Source organism: Saccostrea cucullata, unplaced genomic scaffold (genome assembly GCF_032062105.1).
Source record: "Saccostrea cucullata isolate Sc308-1 unplaced genomic scaffold, CSIRO_AGI_Scuc_v1 ctg274, whole genome shotgun sequence".
In the NCBI taxonomy this organism is placed as follows: Eukaryota; Metazoa; Mollusca; class Bivalvia; order Ostreida; family Ostreidae; genus Saccostrea; species Saccostrea cuccullata.
Genome location: NW_026936286.1, coordinates 488,615 through 514,493, shown reverse-complemented (window position 1 = coordinate 514,493; position 25,879 = coordinate 488,615). Strand labels below are relative to the sequence as shown.

The 25,879-nt window shown below is 32.8% G+C and overlaps 1 protein-coding gene across 1 annotated transcript in view; it reads left to right on the top strand.

Annotated features, from left to right (window-relative positions):
* The window catches only part of LOC134245260 (uncharacterized), a 31,964-nt gene extending 10,575 nt beyond the window's left edge, over window positions 1-21,389 (top strand). The window contains exons 4-7 of the mRNA XM_062727563.1: window positions 8,451-8,527; window positions 13,166-13,315; window positions 18,002-18,217; window positions 20,561-21,389. Coding sequence (XP_062583547.1) covers window positions 8,451-8,527; window positions 13,166-13,315; window positions 18,002-18,217; window positions 20,561-20,907 — 790 coding nt within the window. The 3' untranslated portion in view covers window positions 20,908-21,389. The remainder of the gene's footprint in view (window positions 1-8,450; window positions 8,528-13,165; window positions 13,316-18,001; window positions 18,218-20,560) is intronic.
* Window positions 21,390-25,879: the final 4,490 nt, after the last annotated feature.

The following is a 25,879-nucleotide window of genomic DNA, read 5'->3' as shown; positions in this document are numbered from 1 at the left end:
TCGGAGGTTTAGTCACAGAATGCGAGCAGAGGGTAGATGTTTTCTGCAGATTGTTGCGTAATTTTTACAGGTGTTTTATCGCGCTGTAATCTTTTGAGGATGACATCTGAAGGGGAATTTTATTAAGATTTTCAGGCCTCTGACAAAAAATGTTTTTGACATATTCATTCAAATTATAATTGGTCATTATGATGTTATTTCATAAAGTTATTTCATTGAAGTCTTAAAGACCCAGTCTGATGTAATTGCCTGGAAAAACTACATGCCAAAAAACAGGGACATGTTTGCATGTTTAATGTCACATAAGATAAGATCAGATACAAGTTATTATGATATTTTCACTTCATAAGACATGCATTTTTATGCATCCAAGGAAATTGTGCAATAAAAATGTTTTCCCAAAACCCACAAAAATCAATAAAACTGTTAGATTTTAATGAGAGGGCCCAACAAGATAAGAGATTTCATTGGTCCTTATATAAAAAAGAAACAATCAATGTGTGACAAGTTTACATAAGTCAATTTTTTTTCCTCCAGTCCACTAACAGACAAATTCGAGAGACAAACTGGATAATAAGCTTGTGATCAAGCAGGTGATCATTTTTTCAAACTTCAAAGCCGGTCTCACCTGGGGTTCAGCTCTAGGTATCTTAATTTGCAGCCTCAATTACCATCTTGTTCTCGCAATGAACTCTCTTTGGTATGTACCGAGCAGGGTGAATATTCTTATAACATGCAGCTTCCCTGCCTTTCCTGGGAGTTGTATCAATCAATTTTATTTTTCCAAAAAAAAACAAGATTTCTACATTAAATGTTTATTATTTTGAAAAGTAAAAATTATTAGTCTTGACAAACTCAACTGATGGGTTCTGTCCAATTATTTGTATCATTTTGAGAGGTGATTTTTCATAGCATGGCATTAAGCATCCATATTGATTGTTACAGAGCTTAGAAATATTGGCAATGATAGTAAATACTGGTTAGGAGTTTGTAAGGAATTCATCTCAACATGCTCAAAGTGCAAGAACCATTCATGATAGAAGTTACAGACACAGTGATAAACAAAAAGGAAAAGAGTTGGAGTGATTCTAAAAAGTTTTGTAGTACAGTTAAAGGTCATATCAATCTCTTGTTGGTCAACATATTGCCTACACTTGATGTAACATGTAATAGAGATAAGGCCTAGCTAACAGGGGTTTTTCTCAGGTTTCCATCTTTTTCTCAAGGTCAAGTGTTTTTCACTGACATCCATGATCCATCCTCTCTACACCACTCTAAGATTTGGCTAAACCAAGCATAGTGTGTAAACATGCTTGTTTGCCAATGGCAACATTGGTCATCACTTCGACAAGGCAGTCCTGGCACATTTGCATAGATCTCAGATATTCTGAGCTTGTACTAGAAGACGCAGTTTTGTAAATCCTGGTTTCTTTATTCGTTTACTGGCTTCCTCATCATAATGTTGACTGGTTTTTCTGAATCATTAAAAGGATGAATCAGTTATTAACTGTAATACGCTGCAATTTGTTGTCCAAGAGTTTGTAAGGCTACAACTTTTATATTGAAAAGAAGAAAAAAATTGATTGTCAACACTCTCTCTACAAAATACAATGCTCATAGCTTCAGACTCCGAAAGCCTGGAATTCCCTTGTACCGGATGACACAGTCAATATCACACGGATTATAGGTTCTTTTATTAACTAAATATTAATGTGCTTAATTTCTTGTGCAATATGAAGAATTAATTATATCTCATCGCTAAAATGTAATTTTCACTCAATTGTTCTGATAAAAATTTCAATATTTGAACAGTACATCCAAAATTGGATTTCCAGAATGAAATATTTGAGGAAACGTAATTTTCTTATATGTTGAATCGGTATACAAAATTTGAATTCGAAACCCCCGAGTTTGAATGCAGTTGTGATGATTTTAATTTTGTGGGTTTGTTGACAAAGATTTGTCGGTACTCGAGATCTCCTTGTACCTGAATGTGAAACTTGTTAACCCATGCAACACCATTTTATCCCCGATCAATACTGTTTTATAGTGACAGCTTTGTTGACAGAAGGCTCCAATTTGTCAGCACACAACCTTTGAAATCACAATCCTGCAAAGACAAATTACCAAGAATGAGGAGAGTTTATTCATTGATAAATTGATAAAAGATTAATATTTAGAAACTCTACATCCATAAAGAAGGGAATGCTGGGTATTTTTATGGTGTGTGCATTGGAGTTGGGTAAATGTTTGCATTGTATTTTTTGCCGTTATTTTCTAGGGGTGTCAGTCTTAGAGGGTTTTTATTTGCAGAGCTCTTTAGCAGTGTGTAAAATGCATTAAGATACACCTGCCCCACTGTGCAAAAAAATGGGGTCTCTTTATCTGGTCAATGGAACAAGACAGGTTTGTGCAAACAGAGAACACTTTTAGTACAGGTGAAAACAGTGCATATATATGTAACAAGAATGGAGAAAATCGACCAGAAAACTTAACTCAAGACCCTTGCGTCCTTGTGCTCTACCAGCCGAGCTATCCAGTATCCAGGCCAATATCCACAGCCCAGACCATTACATTCCTCCTTCCTGAATTGTCCTTAGCCTATCAAAGACACAACCCAGGTCCTTTAATTTGCCTCTGGCAAGACATTCACCTGCAAGTCAAGGGGTGGTCAATTAGGCACCAGATTTGTAATAGGAAAGAATGTGTATGTGTACGGCTGGACCAGGAATCAAATGTGGAACCCACTTGCTTCACTCGTCAGGTACTGCTTTAACAACTAAGTTACCAAGGTTGATATCCACAGCCCAAACCATTACATAAATAAGTTATACATGCATTCAAAATGTGATTTGATGTCAACTCCCATTTCTCAGCATTATATACTACATTGTATTCAGCATCCATCCAGTGCATAGGTTTCATGTCAAATTCAATGTGGTAAAAGTACTGTAAATCACTTTTTATTTGCTAGAACTTTATTTTCTCGTAATCATGCAAGATTGTATGCTCGCGAAAATTTCATTCTTGCGTATAATTTAATTCCTTAAGATTATACAGAGCAATGACCATGCACAATTTATGAAAATTTTGTCACGCTAATAAAGAGTCAATGACTATCTTGCGAAAATAAGGTGTCGCGAAAATTAAGTGATCTACAGTATGACAGTTAGTAGATAATGTAAGAAAAAAAGTGTTTTTGCAGAATATATATTTCATTTTGGTAGAATCTGTATCACACAAAATTGAAAATATTTATTCTTTTATGAGGTGAGACAGTGGTCATGTGGAAGCTATTCTACAATATACAAATAAACATGGGGGAGTCTGTTTTCTCTTTGATGTCTTCATTCAGAATCATAAGGCATAATGTTAAAAGATCTTGTTAACATTTCTCTCAGTGGCAGGGCACCACTGAAAATGGCATCCTGGGTGACTTGCAGTATCTTCTTTTGCATTTTTTTCAAATTTCTGGCATAACTTTGACCAAGTACAAACAAAAGGTGAAGACCATTCAGACCCCTGAAAGCTGTGTAAAAAAGATAGAAACAAAGTGCATTAGTGAGCAGCAGGCAGAAATGCTCAGGTCACGCAGTTCCAGGAAGAGAGCAGTTACTCAGTTGTGTTTTTTTTTACCCCCACTTCAGGTCTCAATGAAAAACATAAGATTCCACTGAGTCTTCTCTTAGGAGGCTTACTGATCGTTGAATTACAGCTAATGGCAATGGCAAACAAAACTAAGTGTTTCAGTGGGAAGCCTCTTTGATGTGCTCATTTGAAATCATAAGTTGCAATGCTCTTGTTAACATTTCTCTTCATTCCTCTCCAAGCTGAGTTTATTTTTCGGTAGGACTTGGTTGTATAAATATTTCTGTCTCTCTTGATGACTATAAATGATGTAAAAATGTGTTGGTTTTTGAAGGAATTGACTTTTTATCTTGCTGTCACTTTTATGTCACACTAACTTCTACGCACTTTCATAGAAATAAAAATATACTTGGAGCAATAAATAGCAAAAACGTGAGAAAGCTTAAGGGGTTATGCAACTGTTCTTGAGCATGTTGAGCATAAAGATGTAGCATTTACTCTCAGAATATTTATTTTCCAGTCTTTGTTGGCAATTTCGAAAGTAATTCTGGTAACTAAGATGAGAATTGCTGATTTTTGCTATTGAGCAACAGAATCAAGACATGGTATTTTAGTCTAACATGAAGAGAGAGTGGAACTGTGGAAATTTTTTAATTTGAAATACCGGTAGGTTGTTTTGTTCACCAACACTAGAACTCTAAAGGAATTGGTCTGAAAGAGTCCTAGCTAGCGCAATAAAATTTTTAAAAGCTCAGAGCTTAAACTGCTTCCCTGCAACAAATTCACATCTTCACACCTCTGGTCATTAATGTATGCTTTATAATTCATTGTATATGTTTATTTCATGCTATCGTTTCGTTGTAAGAAACCCGAATTTCCTCCAGAGAAGCCCAATCGTAATAGCAAATGGCTTTGGCATGAGATAAATAATTCCAACTTGGCATCGTTACCAAAACAATTCACTTAATATTGATTTGTAATGATAAAGCCTTTACTTGACAAAAGTTGCACACAGGAAAAAATATGCGCGAATACTGGCATCAGCTTCATGGCTGCGTGAACTAATTCGGCCCTAGTGATGAAAAGGTATATAAAGAAGGCTCCTTGCTTTTTCTTATCCACATTATCAACATATAAGCTAGGTTCTCTAACTCCCCAGAAGTGGGTAAAATCTGATAGATATTGTGTGACAGCCAACCGAAGATCCATACCCAATTGATTCATTGATGCCAATCCCCGGCAAATCCATACAGTTATGTGAATCCTGGCTATTAGTCTTCCCTGGGACACAGTTATGATCTTTTGACAGGTTACAAGGAGGGTTGAGGCAGAAAGGAGCTTACAGTGACTTTTATTGCCAGGTAACCCATAATTTATTATTGCCTAATTGCCAATTATTTTATTGTTACATGTATTTCATTGTTTTCACCATTTTTGATAAATTTGAAGGTGACTTTTCATTTTTTGAAGTTGTTCTTTTAATTTGTGTGAACATTTTATTTATTGTAACAAACCCTATTGCTGACACTAGGTTTGATAGCTAATAAAATTTTTAAAAGCTCAGAGCTTAAACTGATTCCTTGCAACAAATTCATACTTCACACCTCTGTTTTTGCAGAGTTGATGTCTTAGATTAGAGAAGATTTTTTCCAGGAGAGAATTAAGCCATCTCTGTAGGCTTTGGCATGAGATAAATAATTAATCCTGGAACAACCACTTAATATTGAGTAATGACTCTTGACATGCACACAGGAAAAAATATGATGAATACCCCCATCAGCTTCATGGCTGCATTTCCTTCCATTGGCGGCTGCTGCTTTGATATCCACATTATCACTATAAGCTAGGTTCTCTAGATCAGGCGGTATGTCTATAGACTTGTGTGACAGAGAAGAGTCAATTAGTTGATCTCCATAGACAGTTATGTGAATCCTGGCTATTAGTCTTCCCTGGGACACAATTATGATCTTTTGACAGGTTACAAGGAGGGTTGAGGCAGAAAGGAGCTTACAGTGACTTTTATGTGGTTTTCGTAATTAAATCATGCCGCTGTCTTGTTTTTGATGAGTAGAGAGGTTGTCTTTTGGTATTGGTTTTGAAGTTGTTCTTTTAATTTGTTTGAACATTTTGATGTATATGTAATATTGCTGACACTAGGTTTGATAGCTCATTTTTTCTCCATGATAAGCCATAAATATCAGTACGTTTTTGCTAGAACCTTACATTAAACAGATTTTTTCCATGGGGGTTCCACTTATAATTCTGCAGAATCAAAATTTTTCGGTTCAATCCATGGATAGAAGTAATTTTTAGCTCTACTGGTTTTTGATTTGGATGAACGGTGTTGTCGTGGTTACTAAAAATAGAAATTTCTGTGAAATTCTTTCAAAATGCTACTCCTCCTACAGTTTTGGTCTGATTTCAATATAACTTGGCACACAAGTAGACTACACTAAGATACATAATTCTGTATATCGGTTTTTGATTTGGATGAACGGTGTTGCCGTGGTTACTAAAAATAGAAATTTCTGTGAAATTCTTTCAAAATGCTACTCCTCCTACAGTTTTGGTCTGATTTCAATATAACTTGGCACACAAGTAGACTACACTAAGATACATAATTCTGTGTATCGGTTTTTGATTTGGATGAACGGTGTTGTCGTGGTTACTAAAAATAGAAATTTCTGTGAAATTCTTTCAAAATGCTACTTCTCCTATAGTTTTGGTCTGATTTCAATATAACTTGGCACACAAGTAGACTACACTAAGATACATAATTCTGTATATCGGTTTTTGATTTGGATGAACGGTGTTGCCGTGGTTACTAAAAATAGAAATTTCTGTGAAATTCTTTCAAAATGCTACTCCTCCTACAGTTTTGGTCTAATTTCAATTTAACTTGGCACACAAGTAGACTACACTAAGATACATAATTCTGTGTCGGTTTTTGATTTGGATGAACGGTGTTGCCGTGGTTACTAAAAATAGAAATTTCTGTGAAATTCTTTCAAAATGCTACACCTCCTACAGTTTTGGTCTGATTTCAATATAACTTGGCACACAAGTAGACTACACTAAGATACATAATTCTGTTTATCGGTTTTTGATTTGGATGAACGGTGTTGCTGTGGTTACTAACAATAGAAATTTCTGTGAAATTCTTTCAAAATGCTACTCCTCCTACAGTTTTGGTCTGATTTCAATATAACTTGACACACAAGTAGAACACACTAAGGTACATAAATCTATTTATCAGTTTTTGATTTCGATGAACTGTGTTGACGTGCTTCTAAAAATAGAAATTTCCGTGAAATTCTTTCAAAATGCTACTCCTCCTACAGTTTTGGTCTGATTTCAATGTAACTTGGCACACAAGTAGACTACACTAAGATACATAATTCTGTGTATCGGTTTTTGATTTCGATGAACGGTGTTGCTGTGGTTACTAAAAATAGAAATTTCTGTGAAATTATTTCAAAATGCTACACCTCCTACAGTTTTGGTCTGATTTCAATATAACTTGGCACACAAGTAGACTACACTAAGGTACATAATTCTGTGTATAGTTTTTCACTTCAATGAACGGTGTTGCCACGGTTACTAAAAATAGAAATTTCTGTTTAATACACTCAAAATGCTACTCCAAATACAGTTTTAGTCTGATTATAATGTAATGTGGCATGCAAGTAGACTACACTAAAACATAAAGAGACTAAATCAAGGATCATTTTTCTATTAATTGCTGTTGAAAAGTTTCAATTCCCAACTGCATAAGTACTTTTCTCTTCTTTTGCTATAAGTACAAACCAGTAGAGCTTCACTCTCGACAGAGACTTCTGGTTTGTTGATTGCCATTTGTTTGTCTTGAATGCAATTTAAGTATGCTGTAAAAATTTTGATGGAAAATTTGTGACCTCATACAGTAAAACACAGTTGTAACAAAGAATAAAAGATGGACTATTTTGCTTTGTTAAAAGCATAATTCATTCAGTTAAGTTTGCAATATATAATAAAGTCACGGTGAATAAAATCACTTCACTGTTATAAGCATGTTCACTAAAACCGTCTTTTACTACACATAACAAGATTAATCTCACACAAAAAATGTTTGGAATCCTCAAAACAATTTTCTATAAATAAGAAGAATTTAGTACTAAAATCGAATTGTCGTGGCCCAGCATGGTGTCTGTTGAATTTCACCATTTTGACAAGATTTTACTGTCAGTAGCAAATTAATTCTGTAATATGGGTTGAAATGTAAAATGTGAAGGATTTTAAGTTTTTAACTCTTTGGTGGTCTTTTAATAATGAGAGTTCTTGTGTTGACTCCATTAAACAACACAGCAAATTTCTACTACAGATGTATTCTGAGAGCACATACTCTTGGTACAGGTAGTTGAAAATTTTATTTGAGGTTTGGGGTCAATAGCTTACAAATTTTATAACCTTTCCTTTATTGTCAGTGGTAATGTAAGACTTGATATCTTTAAAGTAGGAAGTTAAAATCTCTAGAAAACTTATATAATACTTTGTCAAAAGAAAAAGAGGAAATCATAAAGAAGAAAGTATCTAATGTTTTGACTTTCAAAGAAGTAGTTCTATTATCTTTAAGGCAACTGATACCACACATGCTGAGTAATTCTATCAGAGATGTCATAAATGTAACTCCTATTACTGAAGAGTTGCACTGCCAACACCTTAAAATGACTTTTATTACCATCACCCTGTGTGTGTTGAAAAGAACTGATAATTAAAACAGTTTTTGTGTTTTTCTTACATATGTTGCTTTCAGTAATGCAATGCCAACACTTTAAAATACATTATAGATTACATTGTACTTATGTTGTTTTCTTTCTTTTTAGGACCAACAAAAATGGAGATTTAAAAAGAAGAGAAATTGGAAGGGGTTTCAAATTCATAGTTACAGCATTTAGTGAAGGTATATACAACTAAAAGCATATTTATATGCATATTTTATAATTGTTACAAAATACTGTAAAGTGAATGCTTCTTTAAGTAAGATGTCTATTGAACTGCCTTCTGTCTTGCTGTTTGGCTCTCCTAAAATAATTTTTTCAAAATTCTACATCTTTAAGAGTTTTTATCTGATTTTATTGAAACTTGGTAGGCAAGTAAACTATTATTACTGTTTATCCTTCTTTGAATTCTAGTTTAATTGACGTGGTTCTACGCCTCTTACAAATTAAGTTATATGAAATGCGTAAAGATCAAATATATAAATTCTTCCCAATATTAATCTCTAATACATTGGTTTCCTTCCTCTATTGCCCCTAATTTGAGACTCATTATAGCCAGTACCATTGATATTGGATGACCAATTATTCTCTGTGATCAGGGTATGGGTCACTATTGTCTCTCATCCTTTGAAATCCCTAGCTTTTTCTCTGAATTCTTGCCTGTCATGTTGTGGATATTTGATAGGTTAATATGACAAAAGGACCTTGTAAATGGATTCCACCTGCTGATTTCCAATGCTGTCTTTATAGTCAACCCCCTCTTCGGTTTGACATCCCCAAATGCAGAGGGAATTAATTAGTGGAAATTTCTAATAAAAGAAAATGGTGGAGGATATTGGAGTTCAAGAGTATGCAAACACCGAATTAAGGGCAATTATGGTTGTTTCTCCATGGAAACATTTTCTTGCTGCTCTTGGTCTGCATCAAGTGGTCAGGGAAGATGGGTCTTTTGGTTCATGAATAGGAAATGATTGGGCAAGCTTGATTGAATTTTGTTGTTTTCATTATCATCAAAGTATCGGAGCTGCTATTTATCTACAATGTTAATGTTTACATGTAAATCAAATATTTAGGGGGGAAGGAGTTGTAGATATTTTAAATGGATGGTATTGTAATTTGTACTTGCTGGTGCCTATGAAATACAAATTTCTCTTCTGTACATAAACTCATCATTTTGGGCAGATAAATCTTGAAGAGCCATTCAGTTGTTCAATTTTTAAGCCAGAGCTGCAATACAATATGTTAAAGGTCTGTTTTCTATGTTAAGGGATCGCATTCCTAAGACTGGAAGGGAAACTATTAAACCCCTACTCCCCTTTGATCATTCCTCATCATAAAACAGTTGGAGGTGAAAAAACAACAAGGTATGATACGGAGTTTTGAGTAATCCATCATTTGGTTGCGAGATAGAGTGATGAAACATGTTATCACAATGTCAGAACGGTTAACCTTTTTCAGCTTGGCTCCTGTATTTCTGCAATAAAATATACAAACTGACAAGACTGGTTTATCAGGCTGGAAAAAAGTTTCCTATTTCTGAAGCTGAAGTTCGATACGAATCGAGAATTTTCGTAACATTGAAAGATTTTAATGTTCATTTAAGAGATCTTTTTCTCTTTGAAATCCTATGAAAGTGACAAGTTTTGAAAAAAAAAAATTTTTTTTCTCTCTTATCATGAGACAAAGTAAGAATTCGGTGATTTGGGTGATTATGGACTCCGAATTTTACCACTTTAACTGCGGTTTGATTTATAAACTGCTAGGAGATTGACAGGTGTATTATTTTCCTTATCTCTAATTCGGGAGAAGTTCAAGGGTATTTAGTTATACATCTTCTTCAAGTTTTTTTGATCGTCACAGTTTTTCCTGGCCGCCTGCTTGTTTTAATGGTCGATTTGGCAACAGGTCCTCATGAGCCATTATTAAGTCATTGCTTCGTTTCATCCAGTATTGTTCAAGCCGTAGTCGTTTCATTGGAAGGAAATTGTCTATGGTGGAAACCTCGTAAAATCTGAGCAAACTGTAATATACCATTTACAGACAATCAAATATCCAACAGTTTGGATAGATAAATGGTAGAATCCTTTATCAATTGAAATAAAAACCCCCTTGGTCTGTATGCTATTAATCAGTGGGAAAGAATGTTCGGTTCCATCTAGATGAGAACTCTGCAAAAATCTGTACAATTTTATCCACTTTACTGATGATTGAGAGCATTTGCTCCCATATATTCCCTGGATTAGATGAGTATGCCTGTACCGAACTGTTCCCATGTTTTGTAGTGGCAAATCTGCTGTTTTAGAACAATTACCCAATTAGAAATAAATGACCTAGGTGCCTGTACAGTGGGGATCTTGGAAGATTTCTGGCTGCAAATTACAAGGGAAATCTTGTATAACATTTTGAGTTGCAGTGGTAATGTTTTTACCATTGACTAGTAAAGGGTTTCCAGATAATTATCTGCTACAGATCCAGAGATGCAATGCTCAGTAATTAGGCATATTGACAAAGCTATTAATAGAACCTTTTTGCTTTGGGTAGCTATTATGATTGACTTCTTTTTTCCATGTGTATATATTGTTCAGATGAGTCTTTTTTTAGTGCTTGGTTGCATGAGGTTTTGTGTTGCTTTTGTTTTGTGCAGAATTGTTGCACTGTCATGCAGTGTTTTTTGAATTACAAAGTCGATGATTTATGAAGATTCCATTCTTGTATGTGATAATGGGAGCCGAAATTAACACAAGATATTATTCATGTAATGGAAACAGCTGTATTGAATTCAAAACACAAGTTCGCCTTATTCAAAGAAGTAAATGTAGTGGAAAATCGAGTTTTAAACACGACAGAGCATTTGTATGCATGTTAAATTGGCATTAATTTAAACAAAGTTTCATTTTGTTGCTAATTTTTTCAACACATTGCATGTAAATTATCTCCATTTTCATTGTCTGATAAAATTTGAACATCTGAAAGTCTACATAGAACAACAATAAAATTCTTGGAATTGAAACATTTTGGGAAGCATTCAATGTCTTCTTCATAATTGAGTTTGGAGAATCAATAATCTTTCACATTGAAGAATTGTCAACATTTAAGGACAATTATCCTCCCTGGAAGAGAATTTACCAAGAGACGCTGGTCAACCTTTAGTTGTGATGGCTTGTTTCCATGTTCTGATGACAATTTGTTCCCAAGGGTGATTTAACTGTCTGGCTTTGAAGTAAAATTTGTTCCCAATTGGCACCAGGAGACAGGCCATCTTTGCTTGACATTTTGAAGCTGACAACAATTAAAAGCTGCTTGGAATTCTTTTTCTTAAGGTTTTTTTACAAGACAATTTAGTTAATAAAAAATAAAATTTACCAAATTTTCATCCAAAAATCTAGTTCACCTATAATGCTTATTTTGCTGTTGTTACATGTTAGACACACAGTAGCGTCTTGTTAGTATTCTTGTTATTGAAACAGTTCATTTATACATGCCTATTAGTTCCCAGTATCTTGAAAAAATTACCCAAACCTCTGGTATTCATTTTCTTGTCATGTTTATTGCCCATTGATAGTTTATTAAGGTCTAATCAAGTCCGGTCTTTTGTGGTCTTTTGTGGTCCAGCACAAATAATCTGGCTGTATTTTAGGAGATGAATCATCAGATTTATGAACAGCTCAGTCTTAAAAACCAAATCTTAGGGAATATTAGACAACACAAATAGCTTAAAACATGGAAGTAATGTTAGGACAAGGTCAGATTATTTTCAAGGTCAGGACTATCTTAAAATTGATGTTCATTTTGCATGTCTTGGTACAGTGGTTAGGATAGTTTTATAGTTGGAGACATCCATCATAAATGTATCTGATGGTAATGACAGTGTTTTACTTTTCTTCAGATTGATTATTTTATGTATTGTATTATGTAACTCTGTCAATAGCTGATGGGGCTACTTGTGTGAATTATATGGGACCAACTTTTTGCCCTCTTCTGACTCTGGATGAAAAAAAAATAAGTCAATAGGTTGATGAGAAATTCTTTCATCAGAAAATTTCAACAATGCTGAAATTTTCAAAATCTATTTTCCGAAAGGCTGAAAAACAAATGCTTCTTGGGGTTTAAAAGAAGTTCTGAGTACTAGAAGGCCATTTTTAGTTTTTATAAGTCACATGGTAAGGAGAGAGAAACCAAACATTTTTTTATAGATGGCCTGGCCTATACATAATGAATCTCTCACAAAGTTGATCTTTTTCTTTTTCCTCTCTCACTCTTTCATGTGATGGATGTGAACTTATCAATTCAAACAATTACACCTGAAGATTTTGTCACTCTCAACAATAATTTACCTAATCCTACAGTGAATGCTATCGACTGGAAGGCAGTTCAATCCAACACAGCTCCATGTATTTTCAGAAAGAGAGTCAATAAATTGATATTTCTTGTGTTCCTACCATAATTCAATCAAGAATAATTATCAGGCATGATAATTGGTAGAGTAATATTAACACTATATCAAATGACACCAGCAGCTTGTTAAAAAAGTCGATCAACAAAAGATTAAACAATTGTTCATTGAATGATTTATGGTTCAATGTCATGATTAACTCCAATTTTTGGAGATGTTTTTAAGATGACAAATTTTATATTTACCTGAAAATGCTTTTAAAAGAAATTTGAAAATGGCTTGAGATTGTAAACAGTTTGTTAAAAATTAGTGATGCTGTATTATGAACTTTGATAGAACAAATTGATAAAATGCCCTAATGGCTTTATTTTCACGACACGTAAAATTTTTGCATTGATAAGTAAATTCTTCTTTTTTTTTACTTCAGATTTTCAAAAGTATAATTCCTGTGGCACACATTTCCAGTGTGGTAATAGATATTGTATAGATGAAGACCTCAAGTGTGACAAAGTGGATCACTGCGGTGATAACTCTGATGAGGCCATGGAGGGGTTTGCTCAGTGTGGCGTCAAAGATGGTAAGCTGTGGGAAAAAAAATATCAAAATTTTCATTAAACAGATTGGTGATTTTGTGTAATATTATATCTTTTAATAATTAATATTTTTAAATGACTCGATTTTAAAGGGAAGAAGTTTTTTTTCAATGTTTGGTCAATTTTGGTGCCGTGACCAGGATTATAAGGTGTAATGCCATTATCTGGTACAGTGTTATTAATATAGCAAACACACTGATGTTTACCAAACCACACACATTTTGGACATTGCCTAGATAATACTGAATATATTTTGGCTACATCCTAGGTTTATATCAATTAATGTTCAAGGTGGTCACATTTTTTTATCGATAATTGGCATCCTTTGGCTCTCTTCCTTCAATTAGTCAAACAACAACAATGTAAGATATTCTAGCAGTCAAAACTAAGAAAGAGCCATTCTGATACATTCTTAGCATCTAAATAGAGAGTATAGAGATTTAACAGAATTACTGGTAAAAAGAAGTGAATTTTTCGGAAAAAAATTAATGTTTGAAAAGTTTTACTTCGTAGTCATTGATTGCTGTTATCATATTATTTGGCCATGAATTAAATTCAAATAGAACAAGAATTTGATCTGTAGCATCAAAGTCTTCTTTTATTTGTGATATGTACAAAAGAAACATTTGGATGGAAATATGAGTTCATATTGTTCTTTTTAATTCTGTTTTATTTCATTAACTCCAATTTTTTTTTTTGAAATGAAAAGACACTTTATTGAATTGTACTTTATTTATGTGAATCATTATTTTTTTTCCCCAAGTCCTACCACCATTGTTAAATAGATGTTTTGGGGATTTTAAGGATTGTATATGTGAAATTTGGAGATTGTAAATAGAAAAACACATTTTTATTTTGGGAAATAAAGAGTAACTTTCATGGATCTTAACAAAAATCTAAAGAAAATAATCACTGTAACTGGGAATGGCTTAAAACAGATCACCCTCTCTAATCCCAAATCAGAGATTTTAGGTCTCCATACAATTCTATAATCACTGACATCTACATTACACAGAGACTGGTGCCAGACAATGTTTTAGTTCATTGTTTTATCTTCTGTGAGAATCAAGAGAAAAAGTGATAGAGAGCATTGCTTGTTTACATCAGGACTCCATGTTGTTCCTGTGATTTCTGTCTCGATCAAGATTATTGGGACATTTTTATCTGGTCATCAAGTCTAATCCTTTATCCTAAATCCAAATTTTGACTAAATTTTTTTTTGTTTTAAATTTTTGTAAAAAGCTTTCTTGTTTAAGATAAGATGTTTCCGGGCATATTTTTCTATGACAGTTAGGCAAATGGGTGATGTATTTTATAAATGATTATTTTGGTGTATTCATTTATCATTGCTGTTTTTATGTTCAGTTCTGCAATGGTTTCTCTCAAGTTGAACCCTTTCAAAGGCCAGGAAGTTTGTGTTTTGATAGAATTATCAAAATTGACTTTTTCATCTTATTCAAAAGTAAACACAATCATTTTCATCAGATGTAGTTTAATTTATATAAAATGATGTTTTGACTTGGATGCATGAAAAAACATGTTTTTTAAACTTAAATACAATCATTAAAAAAATAGTTACTGTATGTATCTACATTGCAAACAGTTCAAGTTTAGTGTTTGATGAATATATTTTACATGATTAGTTTTGAGGATTTCTCTCCGATTAAGAAATAGTAAAAATTTAGATGTACTCACTTTATGTGTGATAATATCAGACTACTGGGTACATGTATATATATAATGTAAGTATAATGTATGAATTAAGGTTCGTGACTATATGCTTATCATTAATGGTCTTGATATAAAGCTTTATGCTAAAGCAAGAGCATCCGTTCTCACACGGCCTACCTTCATAATCAGCCATTTTCTCCAGCTGACCACCATAACTTTATCTTAACAAGACATCGCAGACAAAAAACTAATTAATAGGTTCTGCTGAGATTGGAATTAGAGGGACATATTTCACACTGGTATCTCATAAATGCACCTGATATCTTATTGGATAAGATTAGAAAGGGATAGCAAAGGGAAGCATGTGCTATGAGCAGAGGATATTTGGATGCAGGGTTAAGGCATTTTGCTAGCCAGACTGCAAAATGTGTACAATTTTAATTTTCAAAAAAAAAAAATGAAGCAAAGGCAAAAAATATACAATGCATTTTTATATATTTTTTTTTAAATTGTGTCATAAATTTGTACATTGTGCAATATTAATTGATTCTTCAGTAATGAAAATTGGATCCTTTTGCATGATTATAATTTAGCCCTGCTCATCTTATAAATTAATATCAAGGTGCCGGAACTTGATCTTGCTTTCTTTGATCAGGGAAATATCGGTATTTGGTGCCTTTGGGTAGATATAATTTTTCTTTGATGTAGAAAAAGCAAACAAGCTGACATGGATATTGTTGATGGAACTACGATTTTCAAAAGGTTTTCAGAAACATATGGATTTATGATGAATTTGTCCAAAAGCCCATTTGATTAAGATAGTACATGTTATGATTACTGGCATGATTCATATTAAAAATAATCGTAAGTGTTAAAAGATTACTGTATACAAGCAACAGGATGTATGCGTCTAATGGAATTTGTAAGATAAAGATGAGCATTTTTACATTAATTACAGGCACCCATCCTTTCTCACTTATACTTAGTTCTACCTAGCTGTTCGGAGAAAATAATTATATTTTTTTGAATTTGTATTCAAAATGCAAAGAAAAATTGATATACCGTGAAATCACTAATTTTTGAATGGGGTTTAATTTTTGTTGATTTCAAGGTATGGAGAGACCCCCATACTCGTGACCACCTCCAAATGTAACATTTCCTATGCATTACTACTCAATACATGTACTTCTCCAACTTCGAAATCAAATCCCCACAAACCAATTTTTCTTTCCCAAAACTCAGAAATTGGACTTCATAAAAGTATGTGATTTTACAGTACAGTCAATTCTCGAATTATCGCCATTCGATTCATCGCCATTTTCGCAATACCGCCATGATTTCCCAAGAACGATTTTCCTGCTATATAAAATTCTCTTTATAACATCAAATACGCATATCGCCATCCGCAACCCTGTTTTCACAACAAACGTCCATTTTTAAGCGTCAATTATCTCGATAAACCGCCACAGGTGTATGTGGTCAGTGATAATTGGTTGACGCTATCCCTGTTGTAAAGCATGCAAAGCCAATCAAGGTACATGCAATTAAGTAAACAATGATTTTAACATGAACTGTTAGAATAATTTTGTTTTCTTTTTAATAAAATCATTTAGTCAAGGCTTCGCCACGAAAGCGGTCGTTGTAAAGTACGCCGATAACGATATTATTTTGATGATCTCTGCTTTTAAAAACAATGCAAAGTTTGCTTAAAAAATAATTATAAGTCAGAAATTCTGAACGTTTCATTAACAATGATTTCATAAACAAAGAATTTATTCAAGAACTTATTTTACGTATTATAGGCAATATATCAACGATCCTTTTTTTTTCAGTATCAGACGTGCAGATTTACATACATAACTGTACACATATACTTGTCTTAATTTCATAACTGAATACTTTGTTTTAGCGAAATTGAACATAAAAAAATTACTTGAAGTATTTTCAAATTTAGAAATATGTTTATATATACATGTACATGTGATAATAAGAATAGAAATGCTAAATGGTATTTCTAAGAACGATAACTCTACTTCTTTTCTCCTACAAGATGGAAAATTCAATTCATCGCCAAATTCGTTATACCGCCATGATTTCTAAATTACAAAAGGTGGCGGTTTATCGAGAATTAACTGTACATGTATTTCAAAAGAAGAAGGTATGATTTCAAAACAAATTTTGCCCTGTGGTTTTCTAAAATATGAAACTGGTGTAAAAGTTGAAAACTCATGCTTTTTAAATAATTGAAATTCAATGCAAAAAAATCATACAAGTCATTTTTCTCACATGTGTTTTTAAATGCTAATTATGACGTCATAAACGTTTTTTCCCGTATTTTCTTAAAAAGTTGCAGAAGACACCAATTTTCAACTGAATTTTCTTTCAGATAACATTGTCCATAAAAAGATCTTGAGATATGTGATTTGTTATTGAATTGTGCACAAACTATCAAAAAATTAACGTGGGCGACGGCTGTGGACACAGTTTTCTAAAGGAAAATTACCCTTGAAATGTGCCATTTTGAGGCTTTTTCTGTTGAAAATAGAGAAATGCTTCACATTTATGACGTCATATTTACAGAATGGTAATTCTTCATGCCATATTCTTTCCTGATTTATCACAGTCATTTATTTAACTAATATTTAAGCCAGTTTCAAAACTTTTTGATGTCATCACATTTTTAGGGCGCAATAAAGCTATAACCATACCTTCTTCTTTGTTTAAAAATTGTTAAATTAGAACAGTCTGACATTCAGAGTTTGTACTTTTTTAATGTCTCACATTTTCATTCATTTATGAAAAAGTACAACTGAAATTAGATACAGTATCTAAAAAGTTTCAACAGAGGCTGTTAAACTGTATCTGTATAATCAGGTGCAGGTCTACCATTAGACTTTATTTATTTTTCCTTTTCACCAGGAATTAGAGATTTGTTGGGGGTCCTAAGCCCCTCCATGTTTATATATTTAAAACCAGGATCTATTTTTGTGTTGTTTCAGATGGCTCCTTTCTCAACCGCTTCTTAGCCCTCGGAGTAACGGCCTCGGTGACGATAACTGTCGGAAGTCTCATCGTTCTAATCGTCTGCATTGTCGCCGCCGTCTGCTGCTGTAAAAAAGTATTTTGTAAACCGCCCCCAGAGGGCACCACTAGTTCGCCACATAATGCTGCCCCCAACAATTTGGCAGCAAATGGGGTTCCACCCTATAATCAAAGTAAGGACCAAATAACTGTTTCAACTTTATTTTCTTTTTAGTGCCATTAAAAATATTTATGTAGTAATGACTAGAAATTCATAATTTAGAGATTTTAACCAGGCATTCCTAATCAGAGATTTTATGATAGATATTTCTCATATTTTTATAAATTGCTTTCTTGGTAATGAATCCCTGATTAAGTTTATTGCCGATCTTGTTTTGTAGAAAATTGTGATGTAATCCTCCAGTTATCTCCATCAAATAATGTCCTGCTAATTAAGATTAAGCAATCAGCAGCCTCATTCAGATAAACTTTAATTACAGAACAGTGTAATGGAGACTGATATCTGATGAAAACTAAATGAACTTGGTCCCTTCGAGGGATGGGTTTGAACATGAACAAGAGAGATTAATAGGTTTTCTTAGCTTCCTGATCATTTCCACTGAATCTTATAACCGGGCAGGTCATCATCTTGTTTAATGAATATAATTACTAATGTAGCATGGATTTCTCCTGATTTTTTAGTGGGTAATGGAAATCTTTATCTACCAGCAAAATCATCTGTCACTGCTAAACTACACATGTTGAAGAAAGATAATATGGAAATAAGCAGAGAACAAAAATCTTATTGGATATAATTAAGTCTTTGCAGGATAAAAAAAGGAATAGGGTTGTTCAGAGGACAAATATAAAGAATATAACTTCAAGTCTAGAGAAGGCCATAGAATTTTATTTTTTATAAAAAGTACTTTTATATACTGTTGAATCTCTAAATTTCAAAAATAGATGCCTTGAAACGTGGAATTTATATTTTTACCAAAAAGTATATGAATGCACTTTTATATGAAAAGATATTATACAGGTAATATGAACCAAGGAAAATATTTTCAAAGTCCTGTAAACCATATAAACCCAACAACACTTTGGCAATTATAAAGCAGGTATAAGAAGTATATAATATTTGTAAAGGATATAGACATTATTTTGTAACTAAGGACAAGTAGTGGCCAGAATCTGTTACAGATCAAAAGTGACGTTCATTGATGAAAGGGTTAAGGAGGAACTTCCTAGATTCTTAAAAATCTCTGTATATTGGGATGGAGTAAGGTTTCTGCAGACCTCTTGCTTCTTTCACCTGCCAGGGGCATTGTGTTCACTAGAGTTTGTATTGATACTTCAGAAATGATAAATAACATGTCAACTTCAGACAAAAGAAAATATCCAGTTGTTGCTAAAAAGTTAAGAGATTAGGGCGTAGGGATTAGCTGATTAAAGAGAAGGGATTTAAAAATGAAAGCAAGTGATGACCTTCTTGATAGTGACTTAGAAAAGTCAATTCGGGTCTTCCCGACTTTTTTTGAATTTTAAATTCAAGATGTATCATGTAAGCAGGATACATTTATTGGGGCAAGAACTATTCGTTTACTCTATCTTATCCTTTGAAACTTGCTTTAAAAAATGTGTCACAAAAATTGATCCCAATAGTGATTAAAAAGATTAAATTTCTAGTATCTTTTAAAAATTGCACTTGCTTGTGGCATATCTGATTGCATTAAATTCTGATAGTTAATAGCCCTGAGGACCCTGCTTCTAGAAATTTAATCTTCTCATTAATTAACAAAGTGTTAAATTTTGTGACAGTTCTGTCATCTAGAAAAGAAGCACATCTTTCAGAGCCATATTGTTAGATTTAATACCTTAGACTTAATTCAAAATAGTTACGTGAAAAACAGCTTTTCATAATATTTACCAAGTTGAATGCTGTGAAATAAAATAGTGCGTAGCATTGAGCGGTACAAAAACATCTGTTTAAATAGTAAAACCTCTAGAGAAAGATTGGTTTTGTATCTAGTACTTTAGGCCTCTTAACAAACAAATTTCATTATTCGTAAATGCATGTTCATGTGTTGACATAATGTTTGTGTTTAAAACAAATTCTCATGATCAGCTGCAATATTGAGTACAAGTTTAGATTGAAAGTGAGTTCGTAATTACAATTTAGTGCCAATAAAAATCAATATTTGCATTATGCATGCATTGCTTTATATTATGACAGAAAAAAACTAAAATACTGGTTTATCAAAGTATAAAAAGAAGCATATATCCAAGAATTTATTTTTTGTTTTGTAGCAATGCTTTGATTGCAATATTGCATGGCTACCTTAAATGATGAAGATTTGAATGATGTTAAATTTCAATTAGGTGCATGAGTATTTATCTTTAGGCACAATTACAAAAAGCTTAGTCATGTTAAACATTATAAAGTTTGTAAGCTATATATATGAGAGCCTCTCAGTTTGGCATTGTTGTAAAAAATACTAACACAGCTTTGAATATTTCTTTCTGCCTTTTCTTTGTAGGTCAAAGCACGTGTAACTCTTCGTACCCTCCTAGTCGGGAATATAGCGAATTTCCACACACGCATCAGGGTTACTTCCCCATGCAACCCGTATACCACCCTACCGCTCAGCATGGCACAGCGCTGTACACTGCTGCTTATACTCGTGATGTTTTAGTAGCTAACACTCACAATTCAGGAAGTGCTTATTCCTCTCAATCTCACTCTCATTCACAGCCCCCCTCCCACCACCGGTCCTACACCCCGACAAGCTCCCGCTCGGGAAAGTCCACGCGATCTAATAATAGCACCAGTGTCACCTACTCCCAAGGCACGGACAAGATTGCACTGCCCATAGCTAACCTATAGCAGAGGAAGAACAATGGAAAAAGGAATTGTGGGATATGTTGTGAGTGCATTGTGGGGAAAAAAATGGCAGAAGATGGAAAAATGACTTATTGCAGTGCTATATGTACACTTGAACTTGCAGGGCATTTGCTTTTGCAGATGCTAAGAATGGTTGAAACCGATGTGTAAATGCCTAAGTTTTGTGCAGCAATTTGATTGTGTTTTATTGCTGTGATATAAATGAGCTGTTATGTGGTTAGGAGAATGTGAAATTGTGATGTGGATGCCACGTGACCTATAGCTACTAAATTTTAAGGATTTAGCCTTGTAGACTTGTAAAATGACAGAAATATTATGATCTCAGGAGATATTTGTATAGCACATACAATGATTATGTAATTTTTTTTTTTAAAACTTGAATTTGTAGTGTGTTCAGTTAAAGTGTCATAATTGTCCCTTATAAAACCACATGTTTATTTCAACATTTTAAAATGAAATTATGCCAATATCATTAAATGTAATGAAAATTGAATTTAATTTTTTTTTCACAATAACACATTCAAGACATATACATATACAGATTTTTTTCCAATTGTACATTTATTTGTTATTTTTAGCTGTTAATTCTCTATTTATACACTTCCAAGAGGTTGTATTAAAGAAAACAAATGCATGCATTACTGTTTGTCTAATGGAAAGTTGTATGTATAAATTTATAAAAATAGACAACTGTATGTTTTCAGTAGTGTGCGAAATTTTATCCAGATTTCTGGAAGATGACTATGATATTGGATACAAAATGTCACTTTTTAAAAAATCATTTCTACATGTTTTTAACTTAATTATGAAGACTTTACTACTTAAAATCATATATAATATATCAATGAAAGGTATTGCTGCTTCCTTCTTTATCACCCCTTCCCCATTCTCTTTGTTGATCATGGTAAATGCATATTGCAATGACGCTTTTTCTACAGATTTAGTAGCTGAGACAATATTTATAAAAATCCCCCTTTTGAGAGTCAAACTTTGGTTTAACTTCACATTTAAAAATTGAATTAAGGCAGCATTTCCTATCTGAGATTACAATAGAATTATGCTTGATTTACGGAACAAAATGGCATTGAATTGCAGTTGTAAATATGGTAATACCTTGAAAGCTACAAAACATTTCTTTGATCTCCTCAATAAAGATTAACAAGCAAATTGTTAGTTTTCTAGATAAATTTAAGTTTCAACATTGTGCAGTTAAGGCAACATACAAATGTCTTTGACAGAGAATGCCATTCTGATACTTAAATTTTCTTCGCAACAAAATAAAAACAACTTTGAAATGGAATTGTCCATCTCATTCATTGCACATTGACCTGTCTCCATTTTGATTTCCCCCCTTTTTTCTTGTTTTTATTTATTAAATTATATCAACCTTCTATGAAGGGAGAGATAAGATGAAATCCATGTGCTTTGATGTAAAACAAAACATACTGATGATCAAGATTTATCTGTGAAATTTTATCTACATGATGCATTTATACTTAGCAATTGTGAATTGCAAGAAGGATTTAAATTTTCTTGTTTTTTTTTTCTTGTACATGTGAGTACAAAAGTTGTAAGGAAATGGTATATTTTTACAATTTACACACTTTTAAAATTATTGTTGTGATCCTGTTTTACATGTTATTATAAAAAAAGTTTTTCACATTTTAACCACTTTAGCACGTCTATTATTTTTAATGTGCCATTCTTTTGGAACCAGATTTTATTTTAACTCTTAATTATACAATTGGGAAATACCCAAATCTGAATATTTTTTCATAATCTTAGACCCTCAATATTTTCTTGATATTTCTGGATTTTAAAAATGTTTTAGTTCTTATTTTTGGCCACATTTAGCTGGAGACTAGATCCTATTTTGCATGACAATCAATTTGTTGCATTTTATATTTATTACCATGTGTATTGTTTGTTTTTAATTATTTTTCTTATTTTTGAAGCATTAATTTTCAGCATTTACAAACATATTAAGGTTTATTTATTTGTTGTTCATCAGTAGATTAGATAATTCCTTGCCTGGTCCAAGTTTTCACACATGTTTTATTCAGTGTTGTTATTGTTTTTGAAAGATTTTTTTTTTTTTTGAATCACATTGTAGTCCATAATTTCAAGGTTGTTAATAGCATTGAGAAAATTCACTTTACACTCATGATTTAGCTCCCTTGAAGTCAGCTAAGTAAATATTACTTTCAAATCCAATATCAGTCCTATTGTACTGTATACAGGGAAAATTTCACCCCTGTTTTATTTTCGCCCTAATCACAGGTGGGCGAATTTTATAATGGGGCTAATTCAAAGAACACAGTTTAATTTCTAAAACATAACTGTGACTGAGCGAATTTGAAATGGGGCAAAATTGTTCACAAGTGCAAAAATAACCCTGCATACAGTATTCTTGTCAACTGTAAAATAAAAGTGTGGATGCAAATTAATATTTTGAGGCAAAAATTATGTTTCTCTTTCATTTTAACTTTAAAAATTATACCTTTATATGTTTAGATTTGAAGGATTTCTACTGGTTAATTGTAAATAAAATTCAATATTTTGTAATAATTTCTAAATTTCAATAAAAGCACAATTGGGATATAATGTCCTATTTACACTGTGGAAACAATTTGTAGAACTAACTACATTTAAATCAAGATATCCAGAAAGTTGCATAAATACCCATTTGTTTTGAAGGGGTACAGATTGTTGTAAAAAGATAATAAATCATGAAAACATTTAATTTTTTGTGATTCTTCTTATTTTCTTTTTTGGCTCTTCTGATGAGGGGGCTGTATTGTGACAAATTAAGAGCTACATGTGATAATGGCATTTTCCTCCCCCCATAATAAAAAAAAAATTAAAAATCTCTTGTAATATGCAGAATTCTATATCTGAATGTACAAAACAATACTGTAAATAGTGCTTTGTTATGAATTGACGCTTACAGTGAAAGTGATTTTCATTCTCAGTGACTCAAAAATATGTTATAAACTTCATGGATCTATCAAATTGAACTCATGCATTCACATGAAATTGTCTGTCCTTGTCACTCTGTTATAAGCAGTATTACTGTACTTAGTATGGTGTGGATACTTATAATAGGATTTTGCTCTCTGTGATTTCACAAACCATTACTCAAGGTGAAAATCTAGCATCAATCCACACCTTATTGGAACCACTAAATATCAAATCCTTCCACCTTTTCTCAATCGGCAACTTTTCACGACATCTTGTAGATGGATGATTTACAAAAAAGATAACCCCTTTCTGCTAAATCTGGCAGAGGTTATAATCCTTTACCTAATACATGTGAAGGATGTAAAATGTATTGGATGACAACATATTGCTTAAAAAAATTATTTGAAATAAAATAAACTCTTTCTCTTAACATGTTAAGGAATTTTTATAGATATTTTTTCATCCTGTTTATCATAGAAATGAGTGGAAATTCTGCCAAATCACCTGAGCCATTCTGTTTACAAGGGGAGGTAACTTAGAAGCATACGATCAATCTAGTTCTAGGAGTCACTCACCCTTAATGATATGTGATGTTATCTGTTCAGTTCTGTGTAAAGATTTCACCAATTTGCAATGAATTCTCATTAATTATGCTAGGTTGCATGGTATGGTGCTGTCACTATGTTAAAGAGAGCAAAGATTGGATTATCTTGCTTTGCCATTTTTCTACTTGGCAGCTATTGATGAAAACAGATACTGGTTACAGCAAAACACACAATTATGAAAAAAGAGCTTACCAAAAATGATCCATTTTGAACAAGTGTGTAGAGTCTTCAATCATAATTAGCAGAAAAAGCTACTTTTCATTTTTGACAGACTTCATAGAGCATTACTAGGAAAGGCATTTACTTTGAACTAAATAAGGTAATAGAAAACTGACTAGGGCAATTGCAACATAAAAGTTGGGTATCATATTCTGCATGCAATTACTTATGGTATTGATTCAACTGCTCTTTTTCTTTGGTAAATCAAACCGCTAGGATTTCAAATTTATTATACCTATTTTGGAATTGCACATTTCTGGTCCAGTTTTTATTTACTACATGATGAAAGGCTCAATTCTGCATTCAAAGTAAAAATTCTTTGCAGCAAGGAATACTTGATAGCATAAAACAGTTTTTCTGATGTTTTGCTGGGAATATTTGAAATAACAAATCCTTACAATTTTTTGTCAGGGTCCCAAGTCTATTTTGTTGCTGAGAGGATGGAAGTTATATTACATAAATCCATTATTAGGTATATGGAAATGAATACTTGACAAAATTGGTTGCTTAAAGGAATTATAGCATCCATGCTCAACAGTTCATTCAAACAATTCAAATTAGAAGCAGAGCAAAAACATAACCTGATAATGTGGTTTAACCTTGAATGAAGGTCATTTGAACAAGTTCAAGCTAGGTAGGACCTCTTAACTCTGCAACAAAGTAAATTGGAAGGCTAGTGCTTAACTCCCAATTTTGCAGTATTCTGTGATTTTGCATTTGAAACATGAATGAGAATATATTCTAAAGCAGGTTCATTCAGAATCGTACTCAATTTGCAGCTTTCCATCATTACCAGCACAGTGGCATCTAGTTTACGTCAAGATTTCATTTCCTTTGATCTTTAAGATATTCTATCTATGTAAAATGAATTCCATATCTTACTTATTTCAGTATAAATCTTCTTCAGACACTATCTGGAAATATTCAAAGAAAGTTGCAAAATCTTGTGCTTAAAGCCAAGCACAGTAGCTAAGTACAAAAATCTCCTCTGCAGCATGCAATGAAAATAAACAAATTTGTAAGGGTAATTTTTTCAAAATTTATTTAATCACCTCCATATGTTGAAGGAGGTATTTTATAAATGAAACAGAAGTTATTGGAAAGATGTTGAACAAAAAAATATCCCTTTCCTCTGCAGATGTACATAAAGATGTCTTCACATGCAGAAA